The 27,083-nt window shown below is 38.4% G+C and overlaps 1 protein-coding gene across 1 annotated transcript; it reads right to left on the bottom strand.

Annotated features, from left to right (window-relative positions):
* Nucleotides 1–8,737: 8,737 nt before the first annotated feature.
* Nucleotides 8,738–11,692, bottom strand: LOC120293640 (disease resistance protein RPM1-like). Its single transcript, XM_039313342.1, has one exon. It carries the CDS (start codon nucleotides 11,690–11,692, stop codon nucleotides 8,807–8,809), a length of 2,886 nt encoding a protein of 961 aa, XP_039169276.1. The 3' UTR covers nucleotides 8,738–8,806.
* Nucleotides 11,693–27,083: the final 15,391 nt, after the last annotated feature.

Below are 27,083 nucleotides of genomic sequence, written 5' to 3'. Positions count from 1 at the left end.
CCACAAAATCATTGACTAGGCAGCCCACTGCAAGTTTTGAGAAAATGATATCAATGTTGCTGGAATATATCACTTTAACATTTCCATGAATGACAATTGAAATGGCCAGCTGTGAGTTCTTAATAATTTTTTTTAGTCAAGTTCATTGAATCTATTTTGTGAGCTATCACTTCTTGAGGTCAGCATACCAATGATGCACCACAGGCTTTCTCAAGCTTGGATTTCTATGTAAAAGTTTGGGATGAAGTTAGGTTTGAGCTGATGAAACAACTTAAGTTCAGGGCATCTGTTCCAAATTGGTGGTCAAGACTTCACAAATATCCCCTTCTCAGGACCTCAAGCTGAATGATCCTCCCCCTGATCCTGGCGGAAACCTGATCAGCACAATCTGTGGACCGAACAACCTCGAAGCTTGTACAAGCTACCTCATCTCCACAAATCTGTCCCATCTCAGCGACAACCCAGTTCTTCAACTACTCTACGCCTCCACAATTTGGGGTACCAGTTTTACCTACAAGTTTCTTCACAATTTCTTCCGCTCAAAAGTTTCCACGGCCATTAGCACTTAGCTGGAAAGCACATGATCAACTTTTTTTTTTTTTTTGGCCGAAACATTCAAGATCAATTGGTTACATCTTTTAGTTGATTGACAGGAAACCAAACGCGTATACTTGATGACATGATCGAAAAGTCCAAACAACTGTTTCTTCCTAGGAAATTGTGGCGAAATTCATCTAAAATGGTTTCAAATAAGTAATTGAGGTCACATACTTGAAACTAAATAGTTCTCTTTTTGACTTTTTGTGTTTTATGAGACTGGATAGTCATTGAATAAGCTACTAAGAGGATTCTCTCTCTACCAAACTTACTAATAAATACTTTGGCTTTAGTCTCCAAGAAAGCACTTGCCCTTGTACAGTCGAGAGAACTACACCAAGTCTGAGTGGTAAAACAACGAATCAGAAATGGAAAAGGACATTGATTACAACTGATCTACTAAAATATAAGCAAATTGTCACAATAAATCATCAATCTATAGTGACATGAAGCTTTAAAAACAGGGTCACATTGATACATCTTTAAGAAACATTGGAGTATGCACAATGTGTCACCATCTATTAGGTGGAATTGATTTGGATCCTATGAGGATGAAAATGCTACTTTTACCAGCACCAATCTACTGATTGAACACAACAAAGCTGGAAAAATAAAAAATAAAAAAGCAATTCCAAGGCACATGTCTGAGTCGCTCAGACCTTTGTATGAATTTACAATGTCTTCCGTCCGATACCTTCTTTTTGGTCTCCTCCTTGACATTTTATCAAACGTCTGGTGGACAGACTCGTGAGGAAAAGCAGGGCCATCCAATTCAAACCCCTGCGGGAATTTCAAGGGTGAATTCTTCCAAGATTTCAAGAAGTAAAAAGGTCTGTCGGTGATCCTTGAAAACGAGCTTGATCAATGATGGCAACATCTAGACTCGACCATTCCAAGCACCAAGAGATTTGGATGATCGTAGTTTACCAAAGCAAGCTAATTTCCTCTTAGTTGCACGGTTGCCTGGGACGTCCACGTTTACTCAAAGCAAAAATCAATTGTTTTCGTGATGTCTGCGTAATTAGTTTTAAATCAAAACTTTGAAAAATACGAACTGAATTCTCTTAGACAGATTTGACGTAAACCTTTTGACGCATCTTAAAAACTCCTGAACCGATACCATTGAGATAAATCTACCCTGATGTGGCTGTCGGTATCTTTTAGTATGATCGCACGCTACTTAATTTGCTTGGTTCATGTATCAGGACACCTAATTCTGTGATTTTTTTTCATGCAATTGTTGTTTCAATTTTCGAAGGAACTGATAGGAAACTTAATTTATTTTCGGTCAACTCTTGTTTTGCATCTCAGAAACTTCTCGGAAAAACAATGGTTCTAGTCACAATTCTTGTTTATTAGGCAAGTTCACTGCAAGTACTGAATATATTCTCATAATAATGTTAATGAGAGTGACATTTTCCTGCACAGCTATCGACAGTGCCCTGCTATTAATTTCAGGTAATTGTTTCCGGTGGAGGTTGCTGAACATTTGCAGGCAACTATTTTGTTTCAGAATACCGTTGTGTTTGTTAGAGAAAACTCATTTATTGTTTTGAAGTTGACAAAACTTTTCCAAAGTCTATATCTGAAGATCTGAAGACTTTATTGTCAAAGTCTGAAGACCGACAGTTCACCAGACGCTAATCTTAAAGTCTATCCTTATCAAGTAGCCTGCATCAAGTATGAAGATTCATCCAAACATAGGACTTTTATCCAGATGAAGATTATCTTCAAAGCTTCGTTTTATATGATTATTAGAAAGATCTTATAGCTGGAATTCACAAATATTTGATTGTTTATTCATGTTGGAAACTACTCCGATATGAAGATCTTTGAAAGGCAAGATAAACTTGAAAGGTTCTACTTATGGAAACTCAAGATCCTAATTTGTATTGGCGAGCAGGATTGACGAGCTTTCAACACAAATTATCCAACAACGCGATATCACCTTAATTGATTTTGTCCAACGGGTAGATTGGAAGAATTCCTTTGGAAAATGCCAACGGTCGAGAAGGCATAAAGGAGTATTTAAGGGTTGACTCTTTGGTTGTTCGGTACGGTGTTTGAGAGAAAATTCCAAAGTCTGAATCTCTTCTAGTCTCTTGCTTCTTCATTCATCGAGCTAAATATTGTATACAAAAGAGAGAAACACTTAGTGTGACTGTGTGAGAGTTAGATAAGACTCATCACTATGATAGTCAAGATCTCAAGCTGTAACAACTCTTTTGACATCTAGTAGAATCCAGCCAATAGGTTATTAGCGAGGAAAGTGGACGTAGGCTTGATCTAAGCCAAACCACTATAAACTCTGTGTTTACTTTCTCTTATCCTTGAACTTCTTATTCATGCTTACTGGTTGTTCATTTATTTAGAGTTAAAATCTGTCTTATGACCAATATCTTCTAAAATCAAGATATCTTCTTTAAGTCCTGCAAAAATTATTACATTCACTTATTCACCCCCTCTAGGTGTATTCACTAGCCCCTTTCAGTGTTAAAGTTTTGTAAAGTTTGCTTGGACAAGTAAAAGAATTGGCCGGGAGTTTGTGGTAATGAAGCAACTTAACTTCATAGCAGACAAGACTTTTTGAACCGTCACCACCTCATAAAGTCAAAAATTTTCATGGCTCCTTTGATTCTTCCATGGCTTCATGCTAATAGAAACATCATTCAGTGAGACTAATGCAGAGATCTTTTTATGTCTAATTTCAAGCAAATTTCTTTGCTCCAGTCTCTAATAAAGTAGATTTCTTGCCCTTTCCTGCCAAGTGACAGATAGACCAACTCTAAGGAGGACATGGTCTCTTGTTTTGTCTAGGGCATGTGTCAATGCATTTGCAATACATATGAGGTGAAGTGTAATTATTGTGCGTAGGAAAATTATAAATGCGATTCTCTTATTTAATGTTCTTCTAACGTCGTAAATCACAGTACTTCACTCAGTTTAATATCATGCAAAAATGATTTTTCTGTTTATAGCATACTTAAGACTTCTTAAAGAACAATTTGCGAAACCTATTCGTGTCAATCGATAGTGGCATTAGCTTAGAAACTGAGGGGCATCAACAGATACCCTGATAATATTAAACCGATGGAAACTTTCTGCACAAGTTTAAGTTCTTTGGTGAGACTGAAAATTAAGTATTGAAAATTTGAGTACTAAATTTTAAGTGTCGATAATTTTAACCGTTCAAATAAACAATAAAATAATTTTTTTGATATACATAACAATTCATAGTCCAATGTTATGAACTTCTTGCTAAATACAAAGCAACAATCATAATTGTAAGGGTTAAACAATATATTTGACGAGCTTGTACTTGCCATCGATTATTTTTCTCTTTGATAGATTAAGTAACCCCTCCCTTACTTACCATATTAAGTAGATTCTAGATTTAGCTAAATCTTTTAAGCAAATGCTTAAGATTATTTTTATAAAAAAGTGAACTTAAGTACTAAATTCTGAGTCTTGATAACATCAAGTTTTCAAAATAAGATGAAAAAGTTGTTGGATAATAATTGAAACTTACTAGTCGAATATAATTAGTTTCTTGAAAAATGTAAGACAATGACCACTGGTGGTAGGTTTTAGCAACGTATTTAACAAGATTCTACTTGCCACTTGCCGTTGTCATACACACATGTAATAGTTAGGACTTTTTCTTCTTCTTTTTTTGTCAAAATTGCTAGGACTCTATCATCGGCTGCTCAATGCCTACCAGGTCAGTTTCATCTACGAGAAGGGCATTGCCTCGGTGGTCCTGTCATGTGTTGTCTGCTCCAGTTGAGCTCGGATTTTGTTGAGCTCTGCTGAATTTGTGGCGCAGCCTCCGGTGCCCATTGCATATGCCCTTTACTCTGGAGTTTATGCGCTTTATTTCAGATGTGAGTCGGTACCGAGCCTTCAGGTTCTTGATGCAGCAAGACATCCTGCTGATGAGGCTGATGAAACCGACTCCATGATCATGTCTCAGGAGCAGAGAGAACTCATCGAGAGCGTCCTCCATGTCGTAGGCTGTGTTTCTCAACTGCTGCACCCACACTTTGACTTCATTGTCACTTTCTTCTAGGGAATCTGCAACCCTGAGGAAGGCCCGGACTCCCTCCAATTCTCCTCTCACTGAGAGGGCTTCTTCTTGGGCTCCTGTCAGGACTTGCACCTCGTTCTCAACAAATTGTGCGAGCTTGTTGAGTAGGTAATTCACTGGGCTCTCTGCCATGCCTATAGTCTGGTGAGTGGTGGTGAGGATTTTGGTTTATGTATTGCCTGGAGGCTTTAGACTGAGGTTGCAGAAGTTGAGGCTCGTCGTAGTGTCTAAACTCTCAAACTGTTTTAACTTTAGTGACTCTTATATTTACAGCTGCTTTGTGTGGGGTCCATGTATTTAGAACATTGTACAAGTTTTGGTTTATTTTAGTGATATCCCTTCTGATTTTGCATAATCCTCTTGAATATTTTTGCCTTCGACAGCAATCTATTTAATTTTCTTGTTTCGTGTGGAAAAGTCTGCAAGTAGGTTAGTACTTTACTCTTTTGTAGTTCCAGCTTATTCGAAGAAGCTAATTAAAATTTCTTAATTACCAGCAGAAATAACTTGAACAACGTTGTCGAATATAATATAGTGTAAAATCGTGGGAAGCTTCAAAGGAACTTTCGTGATTTACTTTATTGGAGTAGATTTATCTGAATCCAAGAACATTTAATTTAGACGTGCTTGTTTGAGTTCACAGTATCCAATCATATTTCAGTTACCAAATCCTGCGTGATTACAGCCTTATGTTGCATTGCAACTTAATAGCTGATTTATGACTAAGATGGATGGACGAAAATTTTCCATCAATTCGGAATCAAGGCTTCAGCACTCCAGGCCAGGATAATCCATCTGTACCTGCAGTCAAGTGAAATCCGTGGACTTATCACGGAGTATCGTAAACACCATTTTTTATTTTTTGACCAGGCTACGTGAAGCAAATTCAAGCAACATCTCTTTGCTAGGAAGTAGAACAATTCATCAACTAAAGTTAGGCAATGAACAAGCAACTAAGCTCAGATTTACTGTACGATGCTCTGAGTTTTCCGGTGGCATCACCCTACTAAATCATCTCAAGTGCGAAATGGTCAAGATTGGGTACGCATAACTTGTGCATACAATTCATAGCTATATATACGTCTTGTTCTTCTACTGGCCAATGAGAAGGGGACCATATTTGAGAGGAAGAGCAACACTCATCGAATTAAAAAAAAAAAAAAAAGGCCTATCCTATCAGCACGTATGAAGCTATTAACGAAATAAATTGAAGAGTTGCTTATCAGTCCCTAATGACAGATAGCTCTAAACAAAGAACGACATCAACAAAATCCTTATCAAACACAAAATTAAGGGCTTTTCGATAAAATTAGAGCGGCTGTCGCGGTCTATTACGTGGAAGAAAAGCCGTCTGTGTCGAGCCACTATTCCAAGTCAAGACATGAACTCCCTCTAACAAGTTCCGAAAAACAAGCAATTAAGTTAACAACCGCTTGTTACATCCATATTGTCGGGCCACCATCTCTCATACAGATAATTGTCCAATAAATCCTACATTTATTATGTGACAGCCTATATAATCTTAAACTTTTCAATTTTGTTAATTTCATTCTAGACCTTTTGATAATTTTCCAATGTAGTACTTTCGACCAAATTTAACCGAAAATCGTTGACGTTGATTCTTGTCATCCCGTCATCAATTGAGTTGTATATCATGTACATTAAAATTTGGTCTCGTAAACAAAATTGGAGCATGGATGTAACACGAGATGAGACATAAGATCAATTGAATCGGGTTGTTAATATGTTGGTAAAGTTCGAGATTACAGCAATCCATTGTTGACTTTTTTTAGTGTGGGCTCACGAATAGAATTACTTCATCTGAATATCCCGTTTGATGAATACACTTGATAACGAAAATCGGAAGAGCGAATTACTATTTACCTCGATGCATGTTTTGCATTTCTCATTTTATTAACCTTTTCTAGCCTTACTCAGGCATCGGGGAAAAATGGAGGTGCTGGTGCTGAATCAAAAACTCCAGAAAGTTTGTCCATTTGACTGACCAAAATCAAATGAGCATTTGGTCCTCAAGCCAGCACCTATGAGACTTTCAAACATGGTGAATACATTCTTGCTCATTTGAAGAAGTCAAAACAGTTTGTCTCTTTAAAATGGAGACTCTGGCCTTTTAACGAGAACCAAGAGTTGTGGATAAAAACAGTAGCTAATTTCGTCGGAGTTTTATAGCTGTTTTAGAGATAGAGCTCGTCCGTTACTCCAGGAGATTCAGGGGATTTCGTTATGATTTATCTGCAAATAGGATATCAGCAGATTATAACCGGAACTTTTGTTTTTAATCTACCACGGGAAATTAAAATGACATACAAGGAAGGTTCATATTTTGCTGACATTTGGCAGTGAACTTCCAGCAAGAACACAAGTCTGATTCAGTTCAGATTATCAGGGGAACATTCTGTAGATAGTTTAAGGATGTAATTAAGCTAACCAGGTTTATCATACAACAAATGACCTGATTTCCTTTTTATCCAATCAAGGAAAACATGAGACTGGACCCTGCTAGAAAGTTCATTTATCATCTCATCAGCCTACTACAGCATAGCCGTAGGCGTTAGAGGTGAAGGCCAGCATCAGAAACATCTCAAACTGGAGTAAGCAATTAAATAGCAGGAGCATTAAATCTTCCGGCAGTGAAAATGCTTTTGAATAAGAACTCATGACAGGTTGACTCTTGAATGTTTTACTTATCAATCTTTGGATACCGATAAAAACCTGTCAAAAGAGTGGATCAGGTTAGATCATAAATGGTTCTATCCAAATTAACACAATTAACCTGTTTATGACTAATCCATTGTAATGCAAATTTTCTAGACCGATAGCCGACCTAACCCATATTTAACCTGACCCGTTTAACCAAGTTTAGGAAAGTTTGTTTCTTATGATTGTTTTTAAAAATGGTTTCAATAGAACACTTTCATGCAATACAAAACTAGTGAATAATTTTTTAAAATTTTTTAAAAAATTGAGGATCTGTTTGTTTCTTGAAAATTGTTTTCTAAAAAATCATTTTCTAAGAAAATAACAATATTTTCTAGTATTTACCTCAAATCTAAAATTAACATAGAAAATATTTTCTACTGTTTGGTGTGGAAATTGTGATTTGATTTTCCTCTATGCACCCCTTTAAATATCTTTTATATTTTATTATTAAAAATTGAAATTTTAATTATTTTTGTTACATTTTTTTACTTTTCTTTTTCCTTCTTCTTTGACCGGTCGCTGACCACGATGAGTATCGACGAGTGGCCACAAGCAAGCTCAAGGCTCACCAGCCTTGTGCAAGATTGAGCTCGCCCCATCGATGAGGCTTGAGCTTGCTCGAGGCCTATGAGCTCAAGCTTTACCAGCCTCTTGTGAGCTCATCCTCTCCTAACCAATTGTTGGCCATCGTTGTGGTTGGCCTCTAGTCGAGGAAGAAGAAAGCAAAAATAAAAAATAATTATAATTTTGATTTTTAAAAATATTTTTATGAAGCTGAAGAGGGAGAGAGAGTGTGGTGAGCCTAGTGGTTTGGAAATGGATTCTAAACTCAACCTATTTAGACCCATTTATTTTAACCTTTAAATTTAAAACCCATTTAAGATAGGTTCTTCAAAATTGAAGTAACCCATATATGAACCATTTATTTTTTAAATGGGTCATATATAGATTTAAGATCCATTTTGATAAGTCTACCGATAATGGGCCTTGCGAGATCTTGACAAGGTTGAACCCCTCTCATTGTGACTGTGATGATCTACTCAGATTAAATTTTCTTGGCATCGAAGAAGAAAGGGTCATTGTAAAATGAATACAAGGTAAATAGCTCCTGTTACATGTTTTAGGTTTCAGAGATCAGACAACAGGAGAAGAGCGAGATAAATCACGAAAGGATTACGTCTTTACTAAATGGCTTACTAAAACATTACATACGAGCTCCATTCATAGAACATTGAGAGACATTTAAAACCATGCGATTAACTCCAAACATTACTAACAGTTTTGACAGTTCCTAAATGTCATTTACAGACATACTCACATTCACAGCTACCTTACAATACATTCACATTCACATTTACAAGTCACAAGTCACAAACATTTGGCAGATTTACAGTTATTCACTTATGTAGTACACTCACTTCCACATGGTGGGAACTCATTGCTCCCCATGCTTGTGCCTTGGGTAGTAGCACCATCTCTCTGCACTGATCTATCGATTAACTGGACGTCCCAACTCTCATCTCTCCAGTAGCCACAACGTATTTCCGGAACATGTGCAACTTTATGATAGTCATCATCTTGTCCGCCTTGCATAAGCTTCTTGACGAGCTCATCTGGCATATCGAAAATCTCCAGCACTTTTAGGTTTGTCAGGTGTTCAATACCTAAAGGAAGCTTCTCTAGTAACTTGCAACGCTGAAAAACAAGCTTCTCAAGAAAAGGCATTGCTTCCTTCTCCACCTCTATGCACCTGAGTTTGTTGAAAAGATCAAGACTCAGAATCCTTAGCTTCTTAAAACCTTTTGCTTTAAAGCACAATGAGCTTCCTTCGTAACCCTGAATCAACTCGAGATGCACAAGATTGGGCAGATTTTGGAGAGACACAAGAGGGTCATCCTTTAGGCTACAGTACCTCAGGTACAATTTTATCACGCTACTGAGAGAGGGTAGCCAGTGTGGTAAAGCCTCCAAGCGTCCGTGTAAGTACAGTCTCTCAAGGAATGGAGGTGGACTAGAGAGGTGCTGCAGATCAAGAATCTCATCATCATCAAAAGAAACTATGGACATTGCTTGAAGCCTGGTTAGTTTGGAGATTGACAAGCACAAATTCCTTCCATCTTCTTTTCTTAATTTCAGAATGGCCAACCTATCCAGTTGTGTCAACTTTCCAAGCTCTCTCATAACACTGCTGCTACTCTCGTCGTCTGCCTCTATATAGCAGAGCTTTTGGAGGGATTGCAAAGCCCCTATTCCTCTAAGGGCCTTAAAGCCAAATTTGAAGTTTGAATAGGATATATAGTTGTAGCGATAAACAAGGAGATGACGAAGTCGTTGAAGTTTCAAGATCTCAACAGGCAATTTGGTGACATTTGTGTGTTTAAGGTCTAGAGTCTCTAAGTTTTGAAGCCTCACAATAGAACTTGGAACTGTACTTACCTCAGTGCCCCTGAAACTTAGATATCTCAGATAACACCAATCAGCAACTTGAGCAGGGAACCTTTTTAAAGGAGCCGCTAGCATATCCAAAACATTGAGCAGTTTCATATCACTAGCAAGAACTTTATTCATAAATGATCTCTCCATCCCAAACATATATAAAGAGCGAAGTTGAGAAAAGGACCAGTTCTGTTGCAGAGCTTGCAGGGTTTTCTGTAATGACAGTCGACGAACTTTGTCTGGCTGTTCTTTACCAAAAAAAACTTTGTCTGGCTGTTCACAATTTTCTTCTTTGGCTATTTCTCCAAACCCCTGACCGGTCGACTTTGAAGTGACAATGTCCCACAGAAGATCATGGATGCGGCAATAATCGACAGTTCCATCACTTCGTCTAGCAGCAACCTCTATCAGGCTTCTGTTCAACAGCTCCATCATGTAGTCCTTAGCAACTTCTTCGAGGGTTTTTCCTTCTTTCTTTTCAACAAATCCTTCTGCGACCCATAACCGAATAAGTCTCTGACGCTTAATGGGGCGACCCTTGGGAAATAAACTTAAGTGCAAGAAGCAGGATTTCAGGTAGTATGGCAGATCATTAAAGCTGAGCGAAAGAACTCTCTTCAAGTTTTTGCGTTTGTTGTTGCAGTCAGTCTCTGTACCAAGACTGCGACGAACCAATTCCCATTCATCTATTCTGTGCTTCTCTTTTGTAGCCAAAACACCACTGACAGCCACTATGGCAAGCGGCAGTCCTTCACACTGTCTTAAAATAAACTCACAGGTCTCCTCCAGATGGGAAGGGCATGAACTCCCCTGAAATGTCTTCGTGCAAAAAAGCTTCCATGACTGTTCTACTGGCAGAGGCTCCATCTTATAGACCTTCCCCTTGAATTCTCGGCAGGAGGTGTGTGCTAGATCATAATTCCTGGTTGTGATGATTATTCGGCTGCCGCACATGTTGTTAGGGAGTGCATGTTTGACTGCATCCCATTCGTCTATCCTCCATGTGTCATCTAGAACAACCAGATACCTCACTCCCTGTAGCAAGTCCTTGATTAACATCTTCAGCCAATAGATATTCATGGTGTCTGCACCACGAGGAATCGGTTGCTCAATCACTCTCCCAATTTGCTGACGCATGTCCTGGAGGAGCTCTCCAATATTTGGAGAGCCAGAGAAATTGATCGAAGCACATACCCTGAAATGTTTCTTGACCTCTGGATCTTGATAAACTTCATTTACCAGCGTGGTTTTGCCCAATCCTCCCATCCCAACGACTGAGATAACTTGCGGCCCAGAAGTGCCCTCAATTAACCACGCAACCAGCTGCTTCTTCTGTTCTTCAATGCCCACAAGCTCATTTTTGTCTAAAAAAAAGGCATTACCTCGGTGCTCATGGCATGTGTTGTCAGAGTAATTGGAGCCTGGGCCATGTTCAGCTTTACTAAACTTGTGGCGTAGCCTCTGGTGTCCATCACATAAGCTTTTGATTCTGGAGTTGATGTTCTGTATCTGCGAAATGGTCCGATATCGAGCTTTCATGTTCTTCACACAGCAAGATATCCTACGGAAGAGACCGGCAAACCCAACCCCATGATCATGCGCCAAGAGAAGTCTGAACTCGTCGAGAGCATCTTCAGTGACATATGCAATCTCTCTCAGCTGCTTTACCCATTCCTTGACTTCCTCATCTCTCTCTTCCAGGGAATCTGCGACCCTCAGTGATGCACTTATGCACTCGAGCTGTCCTCTCACTGAGCGAACTTCGTCCTCAGCATCTCTGAAGAATTGCACTTCATTGTCCAGAAAATTTGTGAGCTTCCCAATGAGGAAGTTCACGGCAGCTTCTGCCATGCTCTAATTGTGCGTGTGCAGAAGTAGTGGATTATAACGCTGGCAGGATCTTTTTCATTGTTGCTCCAAAAGTTGGGGAGTTCAGCGTGGAAATGGTGAAACGTATGATGTCTGTGCTGAACTTTAAATTTTGTTTTTCTTTCCTTAGCAAATTATATTTTATAGTCCTTTTCCCAACTACCGACATTAATATTTACTCCTACCAACTATTCAATATGTTATATTTCAACATCGGATCCTGGAGTCAAAAGTTTGTACAAAAAGACACGTTAAATGCCAAAAGTTATGAAAATGACACTTAAATGCCAAAATCAAAGCAAAATTGATCACTTAAATGACAATCCGATCAAAATGCTAACGTAGCGATTTTCCAAAAGCAAATGCAAAATGGTGTCGTTTTGATGTTGACATGATAAAAAATTAATATAAAAATTAATTAAATTAAATTTAAAACTAAATTTATTTAAAATATTTAAAAATGAGGCGGCTAAGGGCTGAGCCATCACTGCCACCGGGAAGGGCCGGCGATGAAAGAGGGAGGGTTGGCTAGGGTTGCCAACTCTTTTTTTTTAAAATATATTTTTTAATATTTTTTAATATTTTTATTTTTATTTTTAAATGTTTTAAATAAATTGAGTTTTAAATTAAATTTAATTAATTTTTACACATCAGCACCAAAACGACGTCGTTTTTACTTTGTCTAGTAATGTCAGCATGCAAAACGACTCCATTTTGCACTTACTTCGCCGGAAATTGCGTACGTCAACATTTTGGCCGGATTGACACTTAAGTGATCCATTTTGCTTCGATTTTGGCACTTAAGTATCACTTTCGTAACTTTTGACACTTAAATGTCCATTTGTGCCAACTTTTGGTATTTGAAGCGATCTTTTGCTGTTATATTTCTGTAGAAGTACTTCTTAGCACGATAGTTTATGAATGTTTCGATCTTTCAATGAAGTAACATAGAATACATTAAGTAACTAGATTTGCACTTCCTTTTTTTTTTTTGGAAACAATTGACCTGGTTTTAAATAGAAAATCACTAATTAGGCAACCCACTGTGAGTTTTGAGATAAGTACACTATCAGTGCCAAAAGTTGTATACGACACTTACTTTGGTGTCAAAAGTTTATTTTGGATCATTTAAGTGCCAAATCGGAAAAAAAAAATGATTACTTTGATGCAATTGATGAGAGATTCCAACCAAATTAATTACGTGGCTTTTATATTAAAAAAAAAAAAGTTACGGTGGCTTTTAAACAATGTCGTTTCCATCCTCCTCAAGAAACAACATCGTTTTGCCGTCATATGTGGACATCCTTGCAAAAATGACGTCATATAGCTAATATGTGGATTGAAATTAGGGTTTCTTCGTCTTTGTCGCTCGGCCATCATCGTTTGCCTGCCATCGTTCGGCCACTGTCACTCGGCTACCATCGTAGTTGCTCGACCAGGTGAGCAAGGAGAGACTGAGATTGTTGCTCAAGCAAGAAGTGGCAGGAAGAATAGGAGGCGAGGGTGGAGGAGGAGGAGGAAGAAGAGGGGCCGAAGGTGCCCCTAGTGGTGCGTCGCTGCTGTTGCTAGTGCCGTTGCTAGTGCTGCTGCTAGTGCTACTACTGGTGCCGTTCGTTGCTGGTGTTGTTCTTTGGGGAAGAAGACGACATGCCTTCTCTCTCTCTCTCTCTCTCAATTTGGGGATTTAGGGTTCTAAGTTGAGAGCAAGATGCCAAACGGCGTTGTTTTGTTGTTTGGATGCTGACTCAACTCTCCGACAAGCCATGTCAGCTTAAAAAATGAATAAAGAAGTGTCACGTTGGATTTCCGGCCAAATTGATTGGCGTTGATACTGAAATGATCGTTTTTCAAATTTGTTGACACTTATGTGATCCAAGATAAACTTTTGGCACCAAAGTGAGCGTCATACATAACTTTTGGCACTAATAGTGTACTTACCCCGCGAGTTTTGTATAAAATGACATATATACACTACTAGAATACATCATTTTTGCATTTCCATGAACGAACAATTAAATTGGCCAACTGTGAGTTCCAAATAATTTTTTCTAGTCCAATTTGTTGAATCTATTTTGCGGGCTATACCGCTTGATGTAGGCATTCCGATGATGCACCATAGGCTTTCTCAAGCTCACATTTCCACGTAAAAAGTTTGGGACGAAGTTAGGTTTGAGCTGATGAAACAGCTTAAGATTGGGTCAGATGTTACAAATTGCTGGTCATGACTTTCACAACTGTCACCTTCCCTGGACCTCGAGTTGAATGATCCTCTCCTTGATCCCCGAAGAAAACCCAATTAGCACCTAAGTAGCATCAACACTAACATGAGACACACGATACGATACGACACAACACGCCGACACATCATTTTTTAAAAATATACATATATACATATATAATAAATTATCATTTTTATGATTATTTTAATCAAATTAATTTCATTCAAATTCACCAATAAATAATTAATAAAAAAAGCCTAGAATGAATTTACACTAAAATTTAACCTACCATTTGTTAATATCATGCATTATTTCAATTTGACAAATTTAACTACATTCCATTACAACAATCCACAAAACTTGGAGAAAAAAATGCAAGCAATCGACATTCCACTATTAAATTTAACATTTAATAATAAGTTGAAAAAATCCACATGTCACCATGGAAAATAACAAAAAGTCTTTCCCCTTTATTATTTTCATTATTTTTTATTTTTGTATATATTTACATTTTAATCTCTCATCTATTGAAAAAAATTGTACATGTTGGAATCGCGTATCGGAATTCCAGACTCGCGTGTAGGAGCGTGTCAAGAGAGTTGACCACGTATCGGATTTTCCAACACTTGTTGATTGCTTGTTGGAGCGTGTCGAACACATGTTGAAATATCTTACACGACATAACACGAATGCTTTATTTCCTAGATCAGCACAATATGTGGACCGAACAACCTCCAACCATCTCCACAAATCTATCCCATCTCGGCAATAGGCCAGTTCTTCAACCGCTATGCGCCTCCACAATTTGGGAAGTTAGTTCTACCTAAAAGTCTCTGCACAGTTTCTTCTGTTCAACAGTTTCCACTGCCATTATCAATTAGTTGGAAAGTACAAGATCAACTTTTTTTTTGGCCGAAACAATTAAGATCAATTGGTTACATCTTTTTAGTTGATCAATAGGAAACTGAACATCTATACTTTATAACATTATTCAAAAGTCCAATCAACCGTTTCTTCCTAGGAAATTGGGGCGAAATTCATCTAAAATGGTTCTAAATAAGTAATTAATGTCACATACTGAAACTTAATAGGTCTTTTTTTTTTTTTTTTTAAATTGTGTTTTATGAGATTGGACGTTCATCGAATAAGCTACCAAGGGGATTCTCTCTCTACCAAACTTAATATATACTTTGGCTTTAGTCTTCAAGAAAGCTCTTGCCCTTGTACTGTGTAGAGAGCTAGACCAAGTCCGAGTTGTCCAACAACAAATCAGAAATGGAAAAGGACATTGATTATAACTGAGCTACTAAAATACAAGCATATTGTCACAATAAATCATCAATCACCAGCGACATGAAACTTTAAAAACGGGGTCACACCGTTGCATCTTTAAGAAACATTGGAGTATTCACGAATGCGTTAGATCCCATGAAGAGAAAATGCTACTTTTGCCAGCACCAATCTACTGGATAGACACACCATAGTCGAAAAGGAAAAAAAAAAAACAATTCCGAGACGCATGTTTGAGTCGCTCGTACTTTTGTGTGAATTTACAGTGTCTTCCGTTTGGTACCTTCCTTTTTGTCTCCTGCTTGACATATTATCAAACATTTGGTGGACAGACTTGTGAGAAAAAGTAGGGCCATCCAATTCAAACCCCTGCGAGAATTTCGAAGGATGAATTCTTCCAAGAAGTAAAAAGGTCTGTCCCTTAATTCCAAGCACCGAGAGATTTGGATTATCGCATTTAACCAATGCAAGCTAATTTTCTCCTAGTTGCATGGTTGCCTGGGACGTACACGCTTACTAAAAGCAAAATTTAATTGTTTTTGTGATGAGGGCGTAATTAATTTTAAGGGATAAATACATTAAAAATTCTAAAACTTGTCATGAAAATGCAATTGAATCCTAAAACTTTTAAAAAGTACAATTAAATTCTAAAACCTTTCATAAAAGTGCAATTTAATTCTAAAACTATCAAACAATGTAATTAAGTCAAAGAAAACTTGTCAAATTGGTCTAATCTAATCTTTTCATTGATTACACTTTTTTAAAGTTTACAATTCAGATTGGATTTAGTTGCACTTTTCGAACGTTTTAGGACTCGATTGCACTTTCGTGATAAGTTTTAAGACATAATTATACATTTTTGATAAGTTTTAGAACTTCAAATACACTTATCCCTAATTTTAATGAAACCCGTGAAAAATAATAAACTAAATTCTCTTAGACAGATTTAGGATAAACATTTGGACACATCTTAAAACCGGTTCTTCTAACTCCGTTAAATTCAGGAGTAATTCGTCAAAACTTCGGGTTTGCTCCTCTAACATAGTGCTTCCACAGGCTGGGGTTTGCTATGGAAGTGGTCAACCTTCTGATGTCCAGTCATTCCATCAGTTTATGGCTGTTTGCTCCTGATGCACACCCGCATAACAAATATAAAAACCTAATACTCTGTCTTGTCTAAGTTGAAAATGACCATTATCAATAGCGATTAGTATGATTGCACGCAACTTATTTTGCTTGGTTCGTGTATCAACACACCTAATTCACTTATTTTTTACTCAAACGCTGTTTAACTTTTCCAAGGAAATGACAGGAAACTTAATTAATTTCCGGTCCACTCTTGTTTCGCATCTTGGAAACTTCGCGGAAAAACAATGGTTCTAATCACAATTCTTGTTTACTAGGCAAGTTCGCTGCAAGTACTGAATATATTTTCATACTGATCTTAATGAGAGTGACATTTTCCTGCACGGCTTTCAACATCGACCGGCTATTGATTTCAGGTAATTGTTTCTAGTGAAGGTTGATGAACGTTCGCAGGCAACTGTTTTGTTTCGGAATACCGTTGTGTTAAAGCTCTCTAAAGCTTGCTTGGTCAAGTAAAAGAATCGGCCGGGGGATTATGGCAATGAAGCAGGTTAACTTCACAAGAACTTCATAGCGGACAAGACATTCTGAACTGTCACCTCCTCATTAACTCAAAAATTTCCATGGCTTCATGCTAATAGAAACATCATTCAGTGAGACTAATGTAGAGATCTTTATATGTCTAGTTGCAAGCAAATTTCTTGGCTCTAGTCTCTAATAAAGTAGATTTCTTGCCCTTTCCGGTCAAGTGAGATAGATCAAGTCTAAGGAGGACATGGTCTCTTGTTTTGTCTAGGGCATTTGTCCACGCATTTGCAATATAAATGGGGCGAACTGTAACTAATGTGCCCTGGAAATTATAAATGCGAGCCTCTTATGTAATGTTCTTCTGATCTGATGTCGGAAGTCATAGTACTTCACTCATTTTAATGTCTTGCAAAATTGATTTTTTTGTTTATAGCATACTAAGATTTCTTGGACAACAATTTGCGAAATCCTTTCGTTTGAATCAATGGTGACATTAGCTTAGAAATTAAAGGGCATCAACCGACACCTTGATAATATTAAACTAATGATAACCTTCTAGATAAGTTTAAGTCGTCACTTGTATGTCATGTGAGGTCGATTTAGATAATGAGAGGGCCATAAAAGCTCCTCTACTGAGCTCAATCCTTGGGAAAATGGTTTTGCAAGGAGTAGGTCTCAGACTAAGAATTGTGAACCTACCAGGCAAGTCATTTCTTGGATTTTGAAATCGGGAATTGAATTAATTCCCTTAGGAATTGGCTTGGAATTTGCAGCCATTTTACAATTACTTGAGAAACTAGATCTAATATAAGTAATATAACTAGAACGTTCTATAGCATAGTGGTTAAAGCATTAGTAAATTTGCCAATCTTTCCAGATTCAAAATCCATTTCCAATATATATATCTTTTTGTCAAAATGGGAACAGAAGCCGTAGTCGATTTCCCAATTTTTCACTTAAAACTTGGAACTGATCCAATTGCCCACTGCTACTCTATTACATGCAAAGATCTGAAGGGAATAACTTGTTAGGATCCGAAATCCTCAATTTGAATCACTAAGGAGGTGTCTTGACTCTCTACACAGCGATGGGTTTGCTTGAAAATCAACTTCATATTGACGGCTTTGCCTGGAAAAAGATCGCTTGTCTTACAGTCTGAGCCGCACTCCCATGTTTTTGGCTATTTTAAATTGGCCCTTGAATTTTTTATTTTTTTAATTTCAAATAGCACCCCACATATGGAATTTTGAACATATTCCTTGTTTGATGCCCCACTCTCGACGAGCCGGCCTTCTATTGACTAGCTTCCCTGCTTCTTGCACTATCTTCTCATAAAGATACGCTGTATGCAGTGACACTGTTTATATTAATTGGATTCGACAATGAAATATCTTTAACTGAAAGTCGTTCTTTTATTTTTTTTATAATAAAAGATATGTTCTGCGGTGGCTTTGGACAGAAAATAGCACAGGAGCACAAAAAAACTTATAAAACTCAATTTAACAGAATTAGAAATACACAAATTTTGCCAGAATTTAATTGACGACAAAGCCCAATGACATAAAAATATAATATTGAAATTTAATTGACAACGAAGATTTGAAAGCTACGATTAAGATACACACCGAAATTTAATTGATGACAAAGAATTCAAAGCTACAACTAAAATACATGCAAGAATTTAATCAACAACGAGGTATCTAGAAACTATAACTACAATATAGAACCAAAAGATAATGGAAATATAAACAGTTTTATTTGTTTATTTGTTTTTATGGGGGTCTACAAAGAGTACAATGTGGCTATTAAAGGACTACAATCAACAGTTGCAAATAGAGGTTACAAACGGTTTACAAAAAGAAATAACTTCTTGATGGTTACAGGAAGTTGCAATATCATAATTTCCTATTATCTAGTAATAGTTATTTAAAAAAGTTTAGATATTCGAAAATATCACTATGTAGTAGCTACACATCAATGTCAATATCGATAGGGAAGCGCTATCCATTTTTGATAAATTAGGGCTGCATTATGGGCCATCGAACATCACTAGTCAGCTCCACTTTCTGCTACACTATTATGAAGGCTACATTTGCCTCCGATCAACTTTCTCCGGCCATACATTTGATTAGTACTTTACAAGCTGTGAGCATTACCTATATGTAAAATTGATTAAATATAAAAACAGGCCATATCCATAGGTGTGACCCGTTTAATCACGAGGGTGGTAGGAGGAAATATGGGCCATAAGCGAAAGCCAAATAACCAGAAAAACAAAAAAAAATATTTAAACATCTGTTTTTGGACTTTTCAATTGTTTTTTTTTTTTTTATACCCAGGGAATCCCGTACAGCTGGCAGCTGGCGGGTAAACCCTGGAGCGACGCTAGCGGAGGACCCACCACCCCGACGTTGCGCTTAAGATCTCGTGCGTCCTGCGGGATTTGAACCCCTCCATTCTGGGTAGATGTCATGGGGGCTCTTATTCAGCTAGGCCACCGCAGGCAGTGGTTGGACTTTTCAATTGTTCAATGTCATTGTTTGGAAAAAAATTTGCCAATCGAATCCTTAAACCAAAGATAGTGACCTGGGCAACTTCCCTCGTCCATGGACGCAGCAGAAAATCCAGGGGCATCTCTCTCACTCTCTATGAGTCAAATAGTTAGGTAAGGGTGAGCACGATTTCAAGTAAAATCTAGAACTGGAGAATTGAACTGATGTGAACCCATTCGATTTTAGGTTCCACGATATGCAAGGTAAGTTCTAGGCTCCAAAAATTGGAGAACCCCTTTTGACAGCTAGGTTTCAAGTTCTCAGTAGATGGAACTTGAAAATTGAACCTAGAACAAGTTTTGTGTTTTTCTTGGTCTATGTCTTCACGCAATCCTTTGGTGTTTAGTGTCGTTTGATAATGAGTGAATAATATGGAACTACTAGTCCAAGCTTACATTTTATAACCAAGACTTTTACTTTGTTAATATTTCGTATTGTTTGTGTGCCTAAATATGAGTTGTGGTTAGCAGTTTAATAGTAAATGGTGATTATTAAAGGTGATGATTCACTGTAATCATTTGATTAATAATACTGAGAACTTGGATAGACCCTACAACCCGTGACAGGGTAAGTTTCAGGTTTGGATAAGTTTCAAGTTTCAAAAAATGAACTTGTTATAACAGGTAAGTTCTAGGTTTCAAGTATAACTTGTATGGAACCTCCGAAACTGCTCACCCCTATGGTCAAGTTGGGATATGTTCCTAGATATTGGAATAGAATTTGGCCCTTAGTCAATTTCGGGGGTTAAATTGCAAAGAACTTCCAAATGTGGGGAGTGGAGCAGGATAAGGGACCTTTGCGAAAACTAAAATATCAACGGCAACTTGGCACAATACCGAAAATTTGGGTGCAAATATAATTCAGCCAATTTTATTATTTCGTGGTCCTCAAATCCAATATATATAGGTGGGTTACCTCCGGAAATTGCACAATCGGTGTATATCCTCTGTTCGAGGACTAGGAGCGCAGCCAACAGACGTGGGTCGCAAGATTGAAAACTTCATCGGCCAAACTCAAAAATTCACTCGAAGCACGATGATGACCAGAGCAGGGTTTACTTACCTTCTCACCCAAAATCCACAGAATCAGGGAGCTCGCCATCACTTCTTAAATGAAAAACGAAAAACGAAAAACATCGAAAGTTGATAAAGAATGCAAACAGATTTTACCATCAAATCAATTAAGCCAAGCATGTCCAAGGTATAGAGAGAGATGTCTCCTATGGATTTAGAAACGTGGGATTATCTTTAAATACTAGGTGACGTAACTGTGCTACGCATAGGCTCACCTTAAAAACGTAATTGCAAACTATTCATGCATATATATATATATATAATCAAATTGTTCATGTTATTAAATCAGGCAGATTCATTACTTTTACCATTCAACCAAAGCAATATCCACAACACTATCACATTAAAATTTGCTCTCTACACAATGACACACAAAAGGTGCTCACATCTGAAGCATCGAAGTTACATTCAAAATAATTGCGAAACCATGTTTATATATAAGAAAGACATAGCAAAGCATTCCAAACTTGGTGAAGATTGTGCCTACCAAAATAATTGCTGGTTTCGGTGGAGTGTTGCGGACATGCTGGCAGCAGAGAAAACGAAGCGGAGATGGGGGCTTGCGGATGTGGCGTGAGGGAGGAGACGCGTGGGTTTCGGTGGGGTGTTGACCGAGTGGGGGGTCGAATCGTGGACGCGTGGGGCGTAGGGGAGAAACGGGCGAAGAGAAATGGAGGGGAATTCGGTGGAAGGCAGGATTCAGAGGGAACAAACGATGGTGGGCTGAGGGAGAAGAAGACCGAAGCTGAAGACTTCGGTGAAAGAGGGACATGCGCGCGAAGAAGAAGGGGACTGGCAAGAGGTGTGCTCGAGAAGCCAAGGGAAAAGGAGGGCAATAAGTCAAATAAAAATATCTAGAATCATAATTTCCTTGGACCAAAAGTCTCCATGTTCATCCCTTATGTCCCCCATTTCATTCTTGCATAATATTTCACAAATAATCAAATTTTGATGCCAATGTTGCAGCCCCCTCTCAAGCATACGAATTTCACAACCTTAGGCTTAAATTTCTTCTCCAATTTTCCCCAATTTGATGTCTAATTTTGCTAAAGAAGAAGCCTACACAATTTATACAAATTCCCATTACCAAATAGCTCACTAAGGAGGCAAAAAATGCATTCAATTCGGCCAATCCGAATTTTCGTTCTTTTTTGAATCGTTCGAATTGATTTTCCGTAAAAAAATCCTGAACTCACCGAAAAATCTTCGAATAATGAGTTGACGTTCCTAAAATAAACCATGACATGATAGAACTTTCAATTTCTGAAATCGAATTCAAATTTGCGGTTAATTTCAATCTAACGTGATTTTAACGTGACCTAATTTACCGGGTAACTTTTAGAAATTTTTGGTGCAATTGACCCGTGGTCAATTTTCTTCGAGCCATAAAGTACCTCTTTGACACATTGGCGACTATCGGTGGTCGTGAAAATCTCAAGATTTCAATTACGAATACTGAGGATACCCAAAACGATAGAAAATCGGTCTAGTGTCGATCGACGGGAAGTTTGCAATCAGGTGGAATCACCTACACTTTGATCACACATCTCTGTCGAATCGACCTATCCCTGATTTCTTATCAATTTTGATAATGCCGTAATGACCATTGCAGATTAGCACAGTCGAACAATTAATTTCTAGTCGAATTCTCAAATTTATTGTGTTAAAATCCCTTAATGACTTCTCTAGATAGTCTAGTTATTTTAGGAGTGATCAGCTCAAAGAATAGCACTATAGGCGTATCGATGAAAAGCCCAATTCATTCAATTGAAAACAAAACTGAATTTTCACGATGTCACAAAGCTATACTCTTTAGCTCACAAGGATACGAGAGAATTCAGTTTATGACTTTAGGAACAAACCTGTTATCACAACTAAAAACAATAAGAGTGAAATTTATGGAGAGAGTTCATAGGCAAAAGGATATTCATGTAGACTTACAGTCCTGTCATGCATACTTTAGATGGCAAGGAAACATGGCCACCATTGATTCCACTAGATGTGCCAAAGCAAGTTGGGAGGAACAAAAAAAAAGAAAGGAAGAAATCATAGAATGAGAACGTTTATAAATCATTGAAGAAGAAGAAGAAATTTGTGGTTGAGTTCGTAAGAATAGAGCTGAAGAGATAAAACTACCATAACTACTAGTAATTGTGACATGATATGCCATAGTGGACTCCACTACAAGAATCCAAAACATCAAATTCTACACCAGCGACAAGCTTACGGATTATCGTGAAGGGCACTCCCTTGGCCTTAGGACCATCACAACCTACCGGGCCTCTATAGACAATGTAGTTTCTTGCTTCAATCGTTGGCACTATCTCACAGTCATTGTCCAAAGGGTAGGAAGAAAATGCAGGAGTATAATACGTTATACATTGATAGTTCAGATAAATGCGCTAAACAATCTATGTTCTTAAAAGAATTGCAAATGAGGAGGATGGACTAAATGCAAAACTAAAGATGATAGGGGGAGATGGTGCTGGATATGCAAAAGCTGAAGATGATGTGAGGTCTTTTGTGTATGGGAGGGTTTTTCGAGGTTTTTTTAAAGGAGTTTTTAAGTTAGCATCTCCTTTGTTTGTTTTTCCTTTTATTTCTTTTTATTATCCTTTTGTGAAGGGCATAGTAATGAAGGCACATAGTCATGAACTTGTTTATGACTTTTTTATTTGTTCACAAACCTCGTGTTGTAGTTGCTTAACTGGTGACTAATTAAAATGTCTAGTTTGTTGCTGTATTATTGTGATGCGAAATTGTGTATTGTTATGATATGGTGATTGTATCCCACGAATTATTTATCTAGGCACTGGACTACAATGCTTCTAAAGTGCATTGCAGTGCTAAAGCAAGCAAATTCACTGCACTGCAGCTAGCAATGAATGTTGGATTGCAAAGGAATGTAGTACTTTGCTAGTGTCAAGCATAGTGCATTGCAGGGTGCAAAAGTTTTCTATTGCATTGACCAATGGACTAACCAACATGCCAGTTGTTGGCCCACCCAATTTTTGGCCCATAGTTGCCCAGCTTTAGCCCGTGCGTGGCCAATTGGCTTTCCTGGACCAATTCTTGGTCGTGCTCGGCTTTGCTTGGCCTACCAGTCCTTAGACTTGCTTTTGGGTATAGCTTTCAGCCTAGCTTGAATTTGCTCGGCCACTTATGGGCTCGGCCACTTATGGCCATGTTCGGCTAGTTTTGGCCCATGGTTAGCCATGCTTGCCCAGTTTTCGGCCTTAGTTCTGGGTCCATTTGCAAAGTCAGTTCTTAGCCTTGTTCGGCCAGTTTGTGGCCCATGCTTGGCCGATGCTTCGCCAATTCCACCAAAGACCGCCAGTTCCGACAAGCACACTTGTCCATACATTGAAATCCAACCAACTTAATGATTGCGCTTACATCAAATCCGACTAAAATGCAGTGCTCTGCGAGTGCAAAATTTCTGCATTGAACTGTGCAATGGACCAATTAGCATGGCCAAGCTTCGCTAGTTTTTTGCCCATGCTTAGCCAATGTCAGCTAATATCACGAAAAACAGTCAAATATGTTGCATTGACGGAGAAGAGCTTACGATCAATTCAAGCTCATGATGTACTTACAAGTTCGACCGCTTGCACATTCAGTTCAGTGACATACTCTGGTCACAACCACAAAAGGCTAACAAGATGTACCCACACAAACACCGGCTTCGATGGTGGCAAGCAACCAACCATTCACACCCAAATAGACACCACCACTAGACAATGTGATCACAAATAATAAACATCCTAAGCTCCAAACCGCCACTTACAGATTCCTTGCCGACCTAGGTTAACCCATGCTCGTCAATTGAGGTAACACGAGCACTGGGAAAACGGAGGCAGTGTACCATAAAGCCATTAAAATAATCAGGCCCCCAAGTAAAAGCAAAAGCCCATGTTCGATGTGCCGGGAGTGATCATACATAATGGGATCATCAACCCATCTAGAGAAGCCACAGTTACAGCACTAAAGCACAAAAATGCACATTGTTTACTTGCAGCCGGAGATCAAAAATAGGTCAGGCCCTAAATCTCCAAAAATGGGCATTGGGCATGTGGTCGTCAGGAGGCGCTTTTAACAAATGGTACTGACCATGAAGAGATAATTAGAGAAGGGGGCCAATTTCAGCAGGTTATTAGCCAACCCTTGCGTCCATAACTGGATGACACTTATCAGACCACCAAGCTATTGACCTCCCATCACCAGCAATATACTCAACGAATTTACTAATTCAATCGAACACTTCAAGACAACATCACATTCAATATTTGCTCTTTGCACAATGACGCACAAAAGATTGCACGCATATGAAGCATCGAGCTTATTTTACATTCAAAATAAAGACGAGACGATGCATAACCACACTTGAAGAATACCATCAAGGGTACTCACTACCACAAATCTCACACATATGTCCTCCTGCACCTGCCCAGCACCTGCTCCTGGACATATTTATTTGGAACAATGACAAGACACACAAAAGAAATAAAAAAACACAGCATTCCAAACTTACTAAAGACCACGTCCAGCAATGCACACAGACAACGAATTTCTTCCGTAGAGTTGCTGATCATCCGATTTGAATGATTATATGGTCCATTAGATCACCTCTCTGGACACATATTGAGCTGGACTTGTGGATGTGCAATATTCATGCCCATCTAGGGTTGCCGTTACCGGTGCCATGGTACGCTGCAACAAAAATCACAATCCTCAACTTCCAAATCCATTATGAGAGTTTATGATAAGACACCTTCTAGGTTTGGCGTCAAAGCTCTTGGATTCAATTGATCAAAACCACCAACACCAAAGCATAAATGGTGGCATCTTACAGAAACCTTCTCTGTTGCGAGCAACCTTTCTTATACTAAGTTCATGTACAGAAAGAAGGGAAAAGTAACTGAAAATGTCATTTTGCGATGCAGTTATGGGGTAGTTTGAGGGAGATACACTCGTCTAAACATTAACCCGACTAGCTCTATGTGAAAATTTAGAGTGTGCTTTTAAATTTGCTTCCACTAGCATTGGGCAAGAAGTGAAAAGTAACTCAGTGGTCATCTATGTTGGTTAAATATAGGCTTGTATTGAGATTAGTTTTGTAAATATTCAGGCAAACTGACCAACACATTTTTCTTTTAGCTTAGATTGTATAGGCGCTTTCTTAATTGCGTTGAACACCATCTGCAAATAACCCAAGAAAAATTACAGGTATAGGAAGCTATAGGTAGTACTAAGGAAACAAGAACAATAACAACTAAAAGCAGCAAAAGTCACCCCAAAGAAAACTTCCTTTCTTTTGAAGAGAAAGAACTCAAAAGCAAAGCCACGGTTGAAATCACAAAATCCGCCCAAACAAAAGTGAACAACGTTGATTTGGGTTTCATCTGTTTACTTCTAGGTGATTCCAACCTCAGGGCGGGCTGGGATTCTCCCATCAATCAAATTTAAAGAACAACTGCTGAATAATAGGTCATTCGACAAAAGGAATAGGGATAGCTTTCTATGCAGTAAGCCTACCTGACCAACACCTAAAGATTTTGACTTATTTTCAGTTGGAATATGGCTTACCTCAATCCTTCGATGAACTAGAGGCGCCGCGTTGAAGGGTGCCGCACACGGTCTGTTTTTTTTTTTTTTTTTTTTTTTTTGTCAATCCTACTCTATTCCTATTTTACACTCACTCTCAGACTTTTGTCATGTCTCTTACAGGATGTGAGAGTCGAAACCCACTCCTGAAACGTACGCGTCCCCACCCCATCCCCCCTGAAAAGGTGGGGATTTGAACCCCTCACCTCCCCTTTCCATATTGGAAGGGTGGCCACTGGGGCAAACCCCCAGTGGTTCCGCACATGGTCTGTTAGGGGCTTTAGGACCGTAAGATATGGCATTTTGGGACCCAGCAAAAACAAAATAAAAAGAAAAAAGAAATGTTGAAAAATCAAAGAATAAAAGAGGAGAAAAGAAGAAGAATGAGGAGGCATCGAGAACATTCGGGAAAAGAAGGAAAGAGAGTGAGAGAAAAAAAAAAAGAAAGGGGAGGAGATAAAAGGAAAAGGAGAAGTACGTTCAGACAGAAGAAATGGAGAGAAGAGAAAGGAAAGGAAAGAACAAGAAGAAGGAGGAGGAGGAAGAAAAGAGACAGGATTCTCATTATGGACGCCTCCCCAAGCCAATTCAACTCTGATTTGCAACTCGGTAAACGCTCACGCTTATCATTCTTCTAATTGGATTATTTTTCAAGGTTAGGACTAAAATTCGGAATTTTTGGAGATTCATGCGGCGAAGTCCGATTTTGAAATCATTGAACTGCGTATTTTTATAGAAATGATAATTTAAGGTGTTGTGAAATCATAGAATTTTACGGATCTCAATTTGGGCTTACGGTTTGCCCGGAACAAAATTTCGAAGTTCATCGCGAGTGTTGGTGGGGTTCCGAACAGTAACTTTCAGGCCTGAATTTCAGTTGTTTTCAGTGAGTTTTTGGGGTGGCTGAGTCGGGGCTTTTGTAATACATCGAAATGGCTTTCTATGGACTGTATGTTCGTTTGAAAAGAACCTATGGGGAGGAAATAATAGCCCGAACAAGTTTAGAGCGCGATGGGACAAC

This window comes from Eucalyptus grandis, chromosome 5 (genome assembly GCF_016545825.1).
Source record: "Eucalyptus grandis isolate ANBG69807.140 chromosome 5, ASM1654582v1, whole genome shotgun sequence".
Classification (NCBI taxonomy): domain Eukaryota; kingdom Viridiplantae; phylum Streptophyta; class Magnoliopsida; order Myrtales; family Myrtaceae; genus Eucalyptus; species Eucalyptus grandis.
Note: the sequence above shows the minus strand (reverse complement) of the source record. Positions and strands in the feature narration are given on the sequence as shown.